Below are 14,610 nucleotides of genomic sequence, written 5' to 3'. Positions count from 1 at the left end.
GGCAAAGGGAGAAGTACCTATAGAGTGTACAAGGGCCAGCTCCAGCCCTCTTCGAGGCATGTGTTAGAACAGAACCGCATCCAACACCCCACAGATGCGCCCCAACCTAGACCTGTGCTAGCTGCCTGCAGTGCTTTGCCCATGGGCAGATTCCCCCAACGCCACGGGCAGGGCCTCTGCTGAACCAGTACCTTTGTTGCTGCCCCCAGGTACCTGCTCCCCTCCTAGGGTCCTGGGTGGTGGTAGGTGATACACGGCTGCTGTCCAGATTCCAATTCTCCTGCAGCCATTTCTGCAAATGGCTCCGACTCCTTCCCGGGGAGTTCTCTTTCCAGGAACCCCCCCCACCCAAAGCACTCTCAGAAAGTCTGCATATTCACAAAGTTCTGGGGCTGTGCGGAACTGCTTCAATCCAACACTCCTCAGTGCAGACCCAGGACCTCCCCTTATCTCAGAGCTGCCCGTGCAGCACCCTTCTCTTGGGTCCCGCCAGAGAAAGCACTGTGTTTCTAAGAGTCAAACTCCAAATTGGCAAAGTCCTTCCCTTATCATCTGGACCCGACCGCTCGCTAGCTGTGTGACCTTATAGCCTCGGTTTTCATCTCTGTGAAATGGGGCTAAAAACCATGCCCTCCTGATGCTATGGTGGGGACCTGCTGAGATCACACAAGAAAAAGGCTTGTACTTTGTAAAGATCTGTCCAGGTGGTGGTTCATGTTCTTCTCATTGCTGTGAACAAGACCTCAAAATGGCCACAACTGTCATGCATCCTGCTCTGGCAGGACAATGCCCAAGGCATGTGTGACCTGGGATTGCGCTTCAGACAGAAGGACATGATAACACAGTTGTCATCTTAAAATTTCCTTTCCCCCTCTTTTACGTCTTGCTCTCATTCCCACTCCTTCCCTCTCTCTTTCTTTCTTTCAGCCCTGGATCTAAGTCACTCCTTCCCTCTCTCTCTCTCTCTCTCTTTCTTTCAGCCCTGGATCTAAGTCTCCCTGATTCGGGTCCTTTATCTGTGCCGTTGCACATAGACTCCTTATAAAGAAAATTCATTTGTTCAGGGTCACCGCGTGGTTTTTCATTAAAAACAAATTACCCGCATTCAGGGAGGACATCTGGGCTTCTCGGGTCCCATTAATGACTATATTTCCAGCCTCCCCGGCCCGGTTGGGCTCCCCTTGCCTGTCACCCTGCGCTCCCGGCCCCGGGAGGACAATGAGAGTGACAGTCAAGTGAAAGGGAAAACATGAGGGATGAGGGCGAGAGGCGAGTCCCCCGAGAGGGGAAGGAGGCAAAAGTGAGAAAAATAAATAACTCAAACAGAGGGTAACAAGGGCCATTGTCTCAGCGTCTTCCAGTGAGGAGCCAGAGCAAACATGGCAAGAGCGAGCCAGTGTGGAAGTCGAGCTGAAGCCCCTTTAATTATACGGTCGGGCCCCAAGCCCCCGACTCTGGACCAGACGAGGTCGGGAGGGCATGTGCCCGATTCAGGTACATCCCGCCCATATCCATGGAGCGCCTGCTGTGTGCAGGGACTGGACAGGTGGAGGGTTCCAAGAGGAGCAACCAGGAGCTCGGAGAGCCCGGTCACTCCAGCTCTGAGCGAGGCAGGCCATGGACAGTGCCCTGGCGGTGCTCAGGGGAGAGATGAGTCCCAGGGTGGGGGGTGTAGGCCTCCTGTGAGAGACAGCACTTGACCGGGGCCTAGGAGGATGGCTGAGACGTGGACAGATGAAGGTGGGCAGTAGAAAGGGATGTACTGGGACCTGAAGTGTGGTTCCCTGGTGTCCCAGCTGGGAAGGACTTCTCCCGAGCCATGAAAGATCTCTGGGTCAGGAAGGCCATCCACAGCCCTGAGGGAGCACCAAGGAAACCAAGGCCTTTTCCTGGGCCCACAGCCCATTCCCTCTCACTCTCTATGGGCACCAGGGGCTGGGTGAACTCGGAACCAGAGTGCCAGGCACCAGGCCTAGCTGCTCCCCTGACTGTCTGTGCACCGTGGCGAGGCACGGCACCTCTCTGAACTCAGCTCGCTTGCCTCTGAAATGGGGATAAACATTCCAACCTCAAAGGTGCTTTCAGGACTTCCCTGGTGGTGCAGTGGTTGAGAATCCGCCTGCCTGCCAATGCAAGGGACACGGGTTCGAGCCCTGGTCCGGGAAGATCCCACATGCCACAGAGCAACTAAGCCCGTGTGCCACAACTACTGGCTTGTGCTCTAGAGCCGGCGAGCCACAACTACTGAGCCTGTGTGCCACAACTACTGAAGCCCGTGTACCCTAGAGCCCGTGCTCCGCAACAAGAGAAGCCACCGCAATGAGAAGCCCCTCGCCGCAACTAGAGAAAGCCCGCGTGCAGCAACAAAGACCCAACACAGCCAAAAATAAATAAATAAATATTTTTTTAAAAAGGTGCTTTCAAATTGCCACTGGGGGTGACAGGCATGCCTCCCTTGTAGACTGTAAAGCACCATGTGGGTTGAGGCCAGGTTGTTGGTGGAATTAACTTATGGACGGAGGCAATTTGGCTTTATTCCAAAGAATTTTCCTTTTGGAGGGCAGGAGTCAAGCCCCACTGCTCTCTCTGCCCCCGAAAGCTCTGGGGGCTGCCAGAAGTTCTCAGGAGAGAAGTGTCCCAGGTGGAGTGGGCCACAGGCTTAGTGGCGGCAGTCCATTCAGCTGAGGGCTGACAGCTGATGAAGTTTTAGAGACAAGGCCTGCAGATTCCAGTGGATCAAATGTAGGAGAACAAAGATGACCCCAGTAGTTTCGGTTTGGTTTCTGGAAGGACTCCAGTATGTACAGAAGCTAAGCATGCCTCAGAACCTTTATATTCACTATCCCTGCCCCAGATTGAAGCATTCATTTCCCCCTCCTCGCTCCACCTCCCACCAGCTAACATGCTGCTCCATCAACATCAAGCCTGAGAATCGCCTCTTCCTAGATTCCTCCCCTGACCCAGGGCGGCACCACTGGGAAGCTTTAGCTCTGCCCCTGGTCTCCCCATTCTTTGATGTGGACAATGGTGTCTGCTTAATTTTAGCAAAACTCTATGCAAAAGCTGCTTCAGACATGCCCACTGCCCCCAACAAACCCCTCTATGGGGAAATTCTGGAGCCTTCTATGCCTGACATCCCCATTCTAGGCTGGATCCCCCTTCTCTGTGCTCTGTGCTCCCAGAGTCCCTGGGGTCACCTGTTGCCACCCCTGTCCCCATAGGCCCTACTGATTCGCCTGTATGCACTAGAGACTGAGAACTTTTCGTGTCCATGTCCCATGGACAAGGGCATGGCTCTCCCCCTCATATCCCTAGGCTATACCCAGCACATGTTGATGGTCAATAAATGTTGGAAGGAAGGAAGGGAGGGAGGGAAGAGGAAAGGAAGGATGTGGTGCGGGGTGGATCGAATGGATGGACGGAGGGAGGGATGGATGGATGGATGGACGGATGGATGAATGGATGGAGCAGACATGGGGAAACTAACAAGAGGGGGGGACCCAGAGTAGCCTAGAGGAGGTGAAGGTGTCCTCAGTGCCCGCTCCGAGCTCCCCCAGTTGTGGCCACTTCCTGGGCAGCCTGTCCTTGCCATGGGCCTGACGTGTGTGAGAAAAGGCTGAGGTGCCCTGCCTCCCACCTCCGTGCTCCCCAAAGGGACACTCTGCTTAGATGAGGGAACAAATCATGGTCATCTTTGCTGCCTCTCTTGCCCTGAGGTTCTAGACTCCGAAGTCTGTAAGAACCCACCCCGTGTGGGATGCCCGGAAGGCCGTCCTCGCCTGCCACAGCAGTGTTAGGGGACACAGCTATGGGTGTATGGGGTTAGCATATTCTGAGGCACCCTTCCTTCAGCTCCACTCCTTGGAAGTGATTACCCGATTACATAGGATAGCCCAGGGCCATTGCGTTAGCATGTCCCAGCCCCAGAGCTGAATGGAAACTGGAAGGGAAACTGCTGCGTGTCAAACAGAGGTGGTGAGGCTCGGGAGCCCTCCAGTTCAGCTGAGGGGTGATACCAGCAGGCAGGGACATCACAGATTTAGAAGCCCTTGTGTGGCAGGACCAGAAAGCCCCTACGGAGCATCTAATTCAATCTTCTCACCCCCTGCCTCCTGATTTAAGAGAAAGCAAGAAGTCCCAAGACCACATCCCAAGGTCACACTGTGAGTGTCTGGCAGCTGGAATCAAAACCCAAGCCTCCTAAGTTCCAGTAGGACCTTCACGCCCCAGCATGCTTTCCATCTCTGAGCTTTTGCTTTTGCAATTCTTTTCTTCCCCAATGCGGCAAAGCACTCATAAAGCCCACGTGGAGTTTCTCCCCAGTCCCAGCGTCACTTCAATGCAGGGTTCACGTGGGGCTTTAGTCACGTGCACTGTCCAGATGAGGCCACTCCAAACCCCTCGTTCTCCATTCTACGAAGGCACAGCAGCCTTGCCTCTGACTCACGTCCAGATCTTCCTGGGCCAAGCCTGCCATCTGTCAAGGCTGCTGTTTGCAGCACTTTGTGCCACAGAGTTTTCCAGGGGTTAAGGCTCTGGGTCTTCTTACACATAGTCCCTCACCCAGCAATGCCCCTCCAACTTCTCAGACTGACAAACTCACCCTTCAATGTGCAGCTCAAATGACCTTCTCGGGGAAGCCTTCCCTGATTTCCCCCACTCCGCCCCATTGCCCCGGCAGACCTAGCAGTCTCTCTCCTTCATTTCCTCAGCACATTCCTAGATTTTAGCTCTAAACACAGCATGCAGGGATATTTTTTTTATATCTGTCTCCCCAACTGGACTGTGAGCTCCCTGAGGGCAGGGGCTGTGTCTGTAACACCACACCTAGCCCAGAACGGGCACCCAGTGTCTCTCAGGAACTGTCTGAGAATGAATGAATGGACAAATGAATGGCCACCTGTCATTTCATCCTAGCTGTGCCTGTCATTCCTTGGGGTCTACGTTCCTGGTGTGGCAGAGTGACTGGAGGCCACTAGAGGGCAGCAAAGAGTCAGGAACAAGCAACAGGTGTGCACCCCGAGCGAGCCCAGGGCAGGCGTGGAAAGGTGTGGAGGGAGCTTGGAAAGTGCCCAGGCCACAGGACCAGCAGGAGCCCTGGTCAGGGGGAAGTAAGACCTAAAAACAAAGGCCACTCATCCCCTAAGCAAACACTCTGACGCTTGGGCCGGGGGAGGCACTTGGGGACAAAGCACTGATCCAGTCTCCTACCTGATGCTCCAGCCCCTCTGCCAAGTCCTCACTGGCTTCTGCTGGCCCCTCCCAAGCCTGCCCATTCCCATACCTTCAGTTCTAATTTTGGAGAAGGGTCTCTATACAAAGGCTGAAGAAGGTGTCCCTCTGACTCCCATCCATGGGTCCTGGCCATGCCTATGGAACTGTGCAGAGTGTACTGTACCCCTGCTCTACAGGCTGAGCGAGGCCCAGAGAGTGGAAATGGCGTGTCAGACCACACGGTGAGGCCCTGGCTGAGTTCGGCCAAAATCCAAGCTTCTGCCTCCCCGTCTGGTGCTGGTCCCCCAACGCCTCAAGCCTGCAGGCCTTTCACAGAGCGAGCAATGCTCAGTCAGGGAGGGGCTTGCTACAGACAGACAAAAGAAGCCCTCCTCTCCTCCCCTCCAGACCTCAATACCCTTCCTACCTCACACAGCTGGTGCCTCAGTAACTGCAAACCTTCATTTCAAATGATCCTCAGAAACAGCAGGCAGGGCAGCTCAGAGAGGTCACAGAGCTCATGCAGAGTCCCACAGCTAATCAGTGCTGAAGCCACACTTCTTCCACGGGACCCCTACTTCTCTTGGGACAATTCCGCATCTCTCTCTGGGCAGACTTTGCCCCTGTGCTCCCGATCTGCTTCACCACCTGTCTGCAGAGCACCTCACCGGGATGTCTGCTTGGTCTCAAAAGTTGACGAGCTCAGACCCTAACCTTGTTGGCCTCCGGCCTCCTCCTCAACCATCTCCCCTTCCTGTCAACCCCACTTACCCAGCTGGGCTGGCTGGGCCATGCTCCCGCCCACGTGAACCCCCTCCAGTCGCCAGCGGGACCCACTCCCAGCCCCCTGCCCCACCCTCTTCTTCAGACGGCCAAGGATACTCCGGTTACAGCCCAGCTCGTGGCCCTCTTTACCAGGACACCTTTCTCAACTGGACCAGCCCCAGGTGCCTCTCCGTTTTCTCCAGGCCTGGCACTCAGAGTCTGCCCTGCTCCTGCTTGGCAATGCTCTTGTTTGTGACTGGATTCTCCCCTAACTGGATTTCCCATTGATCCATGGGCCCCATGGGCTGTGGGCGCTGCTGGAGCGCTCTGCACCTGATGCCAGATTTAGGCCTGCCTGCTAGGCTTCTCCCCTCACCACCGCACCCAGCTCAGACCCCTGAATAAATGACAGCAATCATGAATAATAATAATAATTAATGCTTACACTGCACTTAATATGTGCCAGGCAAAGTTCTAAGAGTTTTTACATTTATTACAGCCGTCCCTCAGTATCTGCCAGGGATTGGTTCCAGGACCCCCTCGGATACCAAAATCCACAGATGCTCAAGTTTGTTCTATAACATGATGTAATATATGCATATAACCTACACACATCCTCCTGTATACTTTAAATCACCTCTTGATTACTTGTAACACCTAATCCAATATAAGTGCTCTGTAAATAGTTGCTGACACTATTCAAGTTTTGCTTTGTGGAACTTTCTGGAATTTTTTTCCAAGTATTTTCTATCCATGGTTGGTTGAACCCATGGGTGCAGAACCCACAGATACAGAGAGCCAACTGTACATCATTTACATTCTTATTATCATCATCATTTCCATTTTATAGATGAGGAGGAAACTAGGGTCTAGAGAAGCTATGTAACTTGCCCCAAGTCACACAGCTAGTAAGAAGCAGGACGGTGGCTCAAAACCAGGCAGTCTGGCTCCAGAGCCCATGCTCTTAACCACTCGGTCTCCCTGCTTCACCACGTGGCTGCCAGTGCGGGCCCTCGGGCAGCCCAGCCTCCTTGGCTGCAGTGTTCCAGCACTGGGCTGAGCTCTCCCCGGCAGCCCAGCCCTCATCACCACCACCACCCCTCTCCACCACCTTTTGTATCTCATCAACTGTTGCCTGAGTGCTACTATGGGCCAGGGACACAGCGGCGAACAAAACAGACAGAACTTTGTGTGCTGTATAACGCTTCTGTACTGTATAGACCTGAGAGGAAACTGCATGAGGAAGGAGTAAACCGCTAATTAAATCCCTTCCATGGTGCTTAGTATCACAAATGAAAAGAACAGGATGCTTTGAGAGGGGTGTGATGGGGTTCTGGTTCAGATGGTGTGGTGGGCAGAGTAACACCGCCATCCCCCAAAGATGTCTACATCCTAATCCCTGGAACCCAGGATCGTGTCAGGTTATATGGCAAAGGGGGAATTCAGGTTGCTAAGTAGCTGACCTGAAGATGTGGAGATTATCCTGGATTAAGCAGGTGAGTGCAATAAAACAACAAGGGTCTTTCTAACGGGAAGAGGGGGCCAGGAGAGAGCAAACCTGGAATATGGAGGCACGATCAAGACTCAGCCCAACGTGGGGCCCCAAAGCAAGGGATGCAGAGTGTCTACAGGCTGGGAAAGGCAAGGACGCAATTCTCCGCTGGGGCCTCCAGAAGGACACCCAGACTTCAGCCCAGGGAGACCGATTTTGGATTCCCGACCTCCAGGACCGTAAGATGAGAAATTATCATTGTTTTAAGTCACTAGTTTGTGGTAACTCATCACAGAAGCAAGAGGAAACTAACACATTTGGTGATGGGGAAGGCCCCTCAGAGGAGGTGAAACCGCAGGGGTGAGAGGGAGCCAGGCAGGCCGGGCCAGTCGGCAGTGGCAGCAGCAGCGGCAGAGGGGGCTGAGCCCACTAAGCAGAGGAAGCTGCCCATGTGAGGGGAGCAGGTGCCGTCATTCCTCCCGCTGGAATCCGGGGCCCTGTGCCTGCCCAGACGGCCTCACTGGCCTCAGGGGTCTGCTCCACCCTCACCCTCACCTCCCACTTCTTCAAGAAAGCCATCAGTGGATTGAGCAATTTAACTGAATGGCATCTAGAAGTGATGTACACCAATCCACGGCAAGCAGGGCGCCCAGGACAGAGGAGCCTGCCAGCCTGCTTCTAGGGCCTCCCGTCAAACAGCTGCTTGTCTGCTGCAGCCCAGGGAAGGCAAACACGGCAGGATTTCCCGGCACTCTGGCCTGAAGCCCCCAAGAGGAGTCCAGTAAAGGATACACGGGGGCGCCCAGGTTCATCTCAAAGACAGTTGGTTCCTTTGCTTCTTAGACTCACTGAAGCCAAAGGGCAGTGAACGCCCCTTTCTTTCCCCCAGCCTAGAATTTTTAAGAGTTTCAAATGCCATGTCAATATCCGTTAGGTTGTGCAAATATCTTCAGGCGGGAATCAACTAGTTATACTGCTCAAGACACTATGGAATCTTTGGTGCAAAACTTTTGGCATTTGATGAAGATAAAACCTGAAAACTGTCTCCACTCTGAGCTGACGCGACGTGCCGCACTTGCTTTAATCGACGAAGCAAAGGGCTACGCGGGGCTGGCAGAGCCACAGGAACTGAATCTACCAACGCTAGAGAAAACCAAGTAGCCCTGTTTTGCGGGTGTGAAAACACCCTGGAACCAGAAAGGGCAGACAACCCCTGATGGCGGAGTCAAATTCAAAGTAAACAAGAGTTCAAGCCACCAAGTTGGCAGTACGGAAAAATGTACTATTTTTCCAGGCCCCAAAGTTCAACTGCCCAAGTGTTCCCTGGACATGATCCCTCCTCAACTTGTCCTAAAATCAGACCTTATCCATGGAAGCCTCCTTTATAAACAGAAGCGGGGGCATCCAAATGTTTCCCAAAACCTAGGGTAGGAAAAACAGCTCAGAAGATTTCAGTTTCCCTCGGGATTCACTGCCAGGCCAGGAGGGAGGACTGTTCCATATAGCGAAACAGACCATCACTGTGTAACAGCCTCAGCGATACAAAAACAGGATAAACGATTTGCCTAAAACCTTGCTCAGCTTGTTTCTCCAAACGCTGCCAACATGCCCTTGTGGGTCTAGAAATGGTATCGCCTGCAGTCACAATTGAATGAATACCTCCCAGATCCAGAAGCCCCAGGGGTTATGAATCAGAAATCTGAACAACTACAAAGTTGAAACCCTGACACAGGTTGTGGTATATCCACATTCTAATCCCTAGAACCAGGGCTCATTATGTATATGACCAAAAAAAGTGGGGGGAGGGGTCCTTGTAGATGTGATTAAGTCAAGGATCTTGAAATGGGAAGATTACCCCACATTATCTGGGTGGGCCCTAAATACAGTCACATGTATCCTTACAAGAGAGAGCTTGAGGGAGACTTGATACACACACACACACACACACACACACACACACACACAGAGAGAGAGAGAGAAGTGATGTGAAGATGGGGCAGAGAGTTGCAGATTGGAATGATGCAGCCACAAGCCAAGGAACGCCAGGAGCCCCAAGAAGGTAGCAGAGGAGAGGAACGGGTCTTTCCCTGGGGCCTCCAGAGTGAGTACAGCCCTGCCCACACCTTGATTTTGGCCCAGTGTACCGATTTCAGACTTCTGGGCTCCAGGACTGTGAGAGAAATTTCTCTATTGTTTTAAGCCACCGAGTTTGTGCTGATTTGTTAAAGCAGCCACAGGAAACTCATATGCGGGTCAATGTTAATTTTCCCTCCCTCCCGCCCTCAGCCAACACTCACAAAAAAGTACCTATTCCGTGTTATGGGCTACGAGGGGTGCAGAGGACGACTAAGGCAGAGGTCTGCCCTCAGTGAGCTCACCTTCTGGTGGCAAAGCTAATTGGTCCACGTGGCATAAAAAACAAATGTAAAGCATTGTCCCCAGAGCAGGGCCTCACCAGAGGCACCAGGGGTGGTGATGTTTATGCTCAGCCCTGGAGGGTGAAGCTGGATCCCAACAGGCTGAGGCAGGAGGTGGTCTAAGCCAGAGACACAGAATAAGGAGGGACACTGACCGGTCTGAGAGGCCTGCTGGGGACCAGCGAGCGGTCAGGGAGGGGGACGGGCTGGGAGAGTTGGCCAGAAAGGCAAGTTGAGGCCATACTATGGTGATGCCTGAGTGACAGGCCCGGGACCTGCTCTGCTGAAAGGGGGCCGTCTCTGCCTTGGGCCAACTCTGGGCAGTTCCAGCAAAGACCATGCATGCGGGCCAGCACTGCCCCATGAAGCCTTCCAAGAATGAGTTTGGAAATCATTTTGGAGACAGAGTCCCAGAGATGTGATGCTGGTTTGGACACTGAGGAACAGGAACTGAGGACCTGCCTGCTGAGCGTGGAGTCCCAGCCCTGATGCTGGCTCTGGCACTGAAGGAGTGCTGAGCTGCATGAGAAGAGAAAGCAGAAAGAGAAGGAAGAAGGGGAGGAGGAAGACGTGGGGCTCCCCTGCCAAAACGCTTGTCTTCCTTGCTCCTCACTGTGCGCCCTCCCTCTCTGCAGAGTCCCAGGGGACCACACCACCCGGCTGGCCCTGTGGCTGCCCCTGTCCAGCTGCTGCCGGCAGGTTTGGTTAGACTGTACCCTTGTGCAGGCCTGTGATTCCTGCTGCCACTATTAATGGGCATCGGTTCCCGCTGGGGGCTCTGCCAGGCCCCCAGCCGTTTGTATCCTGAGCCTGGTAATTAGAGCTGGGAGAATCCCAGGGGCTGGAGGCCAGGCTCTGTCTGGATAATCTCGGGAAAGTTCAGCTGCTCCTCTGAACTCGGCCTCTTTGGGGTTGGCAGCAGGGAGCCAGCAGGGCCAGCCGGGTGGCGTCTGCTTCACCTGCCAATGTGCTCTCGGGACAGGGCCCGGGGCTGCCGCCTCCCCCTCTGCTATCACTGAAAGCGTGCATTGACAGACTGAACGTACACGATGGCAGGGGACAGGAGTGCTGAACTGGAGGGCAGAAGACCCAGATTCAAGATCTCCCACCACCAAGCTCTGCAGCCTTGGCCAGTTCCCTAACTTCTCTGAGTCTCAGTCTCCTTCTGAAACCTCGGGACCCTGCCCACCTCACAAGGTTGTAACACCAAAGGGCTCCTGGGCAAGCACTTTGCACTTGACAAAGGGCCCCACAGACGGGAGGGGCCGTTACTGGATAGGCAGGATCCATCTCCTAAGACTGCCCTAACTCGCTGAGGGCTGAGAGATGAGTGGGGGTGGAGTGGGGGGGCAGGAGGGCATGTGTCCCACTGCCTCCGCTTGCCCGGAGCATGGTGTCTCCCTGTGCTCTGCCATGGCCCATCCTGGCGGCAGAAAAGGCAAAGGCTTTGCAGGCGTGAACCCGGCAGGCCTCCCCAGCGTTGGCAAGGCCCAGGGCAAGAGTATACACGGAGGCCATTTTCCATATGTCTCATATTTAAAAGTCATAAATCAAGCTAACAAGCCATTAAATGAAATATGCTCTGTCCTCCTACCTTGTTAAATACATCTTTGTAATAACCTGGAAGGCCAGGTGCGAATTCAGAATTCTGGGACTCCTTGGTGCCTGCGCCGGGCTCTGGCTACGTGGGGAAAGCCCGCCCAAGCTCTGGTCTACCTAGCTTCCTTTCCCATGCCCAGCCCACTCATCCTCACCCAGGCCTCAAACACAGGTGTGGACGCCCAGCCTTCACGTCCAAGCTCTGTCCACACCATCCACGGAGAGTCGGTCCTCAGACCCTGGGGTGCACACGTCTGTGACGTGGGCTGGGAGGAGGCTGGAGGAGGCTTAGGGCTGTTTGGGCAGGACCCCTGGGTGGGCTAGAAGGATGGGCACGTCCCCTTGGCCTGCAGACTCCCCAGTCCATGGGTGGGGGGACACTGCCCCAGCAGTGTGGAGGAGGCTCCAGAGCAGGGGCCCTCCTGCCTGGTCTAAGGGTGGTTCACGCTGGGTCATGGCTTCTAGTCGTGGCTCTGCCTCCTACTTGATGGGTGACTTAGGCACGTCCCAGCCCCTCTCTGACCTTCGGCCAGATCCCGTCCCCCTCCGTGTTCAGGCGTCCTGTGTAGCCAATGAGGGGTGTTTGAGCGACAGTCAAGGGCCCCCCTCTCTCTGATGTCCTCAGACGTGCTGCCGCTGGCTGGTCCAGCCCCACTGCCAACCCAGCTGCAGAGAAAGAGGCTGAGAGTGCAGACCTCTGCCTCATTTATTCAGGTCCACTTCTCAGAAGCAGAGAGGTCATCTGTGCTGTTTGCGGGGATGCCCCCCGGAACCCCGAACGTCGCCTGCTACAGAGACGCAGACAGTGCAAACTCACCAGGCACCATCCCTGTCAGTGTCGGCGCTGAGTAGCTGCCCTGTCCGGCGGGGGGGACATGCGGAGGGTACCCGGGGAGGGTCGTGCTCGCCAAGTCGCGGCCTGAGGAATCAAAGCAACAAATCACAGGGTGAGCATCTCCACGGCCAGCTGCTCATGTCCACAGCTCCCTGGACATCTGCACATTTGTCACGTCTGGATGCTTAACACCAATGTGCCCCCAGTCCACGTGCACGTGCATGCACGCGTGCGCACGCCCACACACACACACACACACACACACACACACACACACACACACACGCTTACCCACCCCTCCAGCCGCCCAGGCTCCACTCAGCAGGAAGCAGGGATGGCTCTGCCATATCCCTGGGAAACTGGAGCTCTGACCAGCTCCCCTTGCCCTCTACTCCCCAAGCAGGGCTTGGACTTCTCCATCCCACACCTTTTCTTCTGCTGGGCCCTCTGCACATGGCCCAACACTACCCGCCTTCAAAGACCAGCTCAACTGCCTCCCTCCTCCCCTTCCTCGACAGTGGGCGGGGCTCTTCCTGCCTCAGACCCGTATCTAGTCCTCACTGAACTTTTCCTCTCTGGGCCTAGAGCTTGTCATTCATTCAGTGATGGTGCAGGACGTACCTCCTGACACCAGACACTGCTGTTCTGGACTGTGGGACATGGAGGTTACGGCCTCAGCCCCCGGGGGCAGACATCCAGTGGGCACATGTCCACCTCGTTGCAGGCTGTCAGCTCCTGAGGGCAGGGGCGACACCTCGTTCAGCAGCCAGAACACCTGCCTCCACCACAGGGCTTAGCACCTATAGTAGGTCTTCATGGGAAAATGTGTGAATGAGTGCAGCAGCCAAGTGGTCCGGGTTCCAGGCCATGTGGAAGAGAACCCCAGAGTGGTAGAACTGTGTAAGGGAAGTGCCACTGAGGTTTGCCGCTCAGGGAAAGAGCGGGGCTACAGTTCTTCAAACATTGCCGGTCACACGTACGTACCAAGGTGCTCACACACAAGACCAACAATCCAGACCCTGGGAGATGGGACTGCTCAGTGATTACCTGCTGAGCTCTGAGGACGAGACCCTACCCTGGTGGGCGGAATCGGCAGTTGCCCCTAAAAGAAAGGGATGCCCCTGCTGTCAGCCATCCTGGGAAATGGGTGGGAAATCAGGTGGCCTTGGGAGGGAGAGAAGGCGGCCTTGGGATGAGGGAGGGAGAGAAGGCAGAACCTTGCCCTCTTCTGGATGTGGACACTGAAGGCCAGAAGAGGTCCAGCGGTGTGGGGGACCAGCCCCTGACCCCGCAGAGCCAGGCTGGGGCCCAGGAGCCTCCCCTAGGGCCCAGTGGGGTGCTGCCAGCAGGACACAAGTACACGACTTTGAGCTCCAGCACTGCTAGCAGGTGACCAAAGAGGAGGGACCATCTCTGACCAATGCCCCCAGAGAATCCAAGGCAGCGACCATTTATGAGCCTATAAACGGTCCCCCATATGAAAGAACAGCCCTTCTAGTGCCAGTCACTCAAAGACTGTCCAGCCAGCGCCCAGAGGCTGCCTCATTTCACAGGTTCTGCTTGTCTTCCAGACCCTTACAGAGCACAAGGCAGCTGCTCGACAGCAGGCCCCCTGCCCCCGCCCTCTGCTCAGCACCTCCCTGGCTTTGGACTGGGCATCTGGCTTGTGACAAGCATGGCTCGTGTCTCTTCACATGCGGCATTGCTGCAGCACAGCAGGTGCCCCGAGGTTTACCTCCTGGAGTCCTGATTGCCCCCCGAACTGCACGTGACTCCCCATGAGAGCTGAGATCAGACAGAAAAGTGGGGTTGACAGAACTGACCACACTTACATGGTGATTTCAAGAGGCTTTCCCCCGCCCCGCCCCCCACCGCATCCCCTCCCTCTTCTGACCCAGCAACCACAGCCCTCCACGGCAGCTCCCTTCTGCACAGAGTCTAAGCTCCAGGATCAAGTCTTTGTACCCCAAGGCTGGAATGGCAGAGGCCTACAAACGTTTAAGTGAATGAAAGGCGTGGCCCTGCTAGAGGAGCAGGAACTCTCTGGAGGCCATAATACTCCCCTCCATCTGGGGTCAAGGGCTCGCAGAGCTCTTCTTGACCAACCCCTGTGCCATTTTGCAGACAAAAAACCTGAGACCCACGGCAGGGAGAGGGGAGCAACTGGCCCACGTTTCCTAACGTCAGCCCAGGAGCCACCTCTACCTTAAGCAGCATCTGTTGGGGGCTGGGGGAGCACCCAGGCCCAACACAGTCTTCTCCACACTTGCCAGAGATTTGGTGACCCA

The 14,610-nt window shown here is 55.1% G+C and overlaps 1 protein-coding gene across 2 annotated transcripts in view; it reads right to left on the bottom strand.

Annotated features, from left to right (window-relative positions):
* PAX5 (paired box 5) overlaps nucleotides 1-14,610 on the bottom strand; it is a 192,357-nt gene that overhangs the window by 36,898 nt on the left and 140,849 nt on the right. For both annotated transcript variants that reach the window (XM_032636061.1, XM_032636062.1), the window contains exon 8: nucleotides 12,305-12,406. In XM_032636061.1, coding sequence (XP_032491952.1) covers nucleotides 12,305-12,406 — 102 coding nt within the window. The remainder of the gene's footprint in view (nucleotides 1-12,304; nucleotides 12,407-14,610) is intronic.

This window comes from Phocoena sinus, chromosome 6, assembly GCF_008692025.1.
Source record: "Phocoena sinus isolate mPhoSin1 chromosome 6, mPhoSin1.pri, whole genome shotgun sequence".
NCBI lineage: Eukaryota > Metazoa > Chordata > Mammalia > Artiodactyla > Phocoenidae > Phocoena > Phocoena sinus.
Note: the sequence above shows the minus strand (reverse complement) of the source record. Positions and strands in the feature narration are given on the sequence as shown.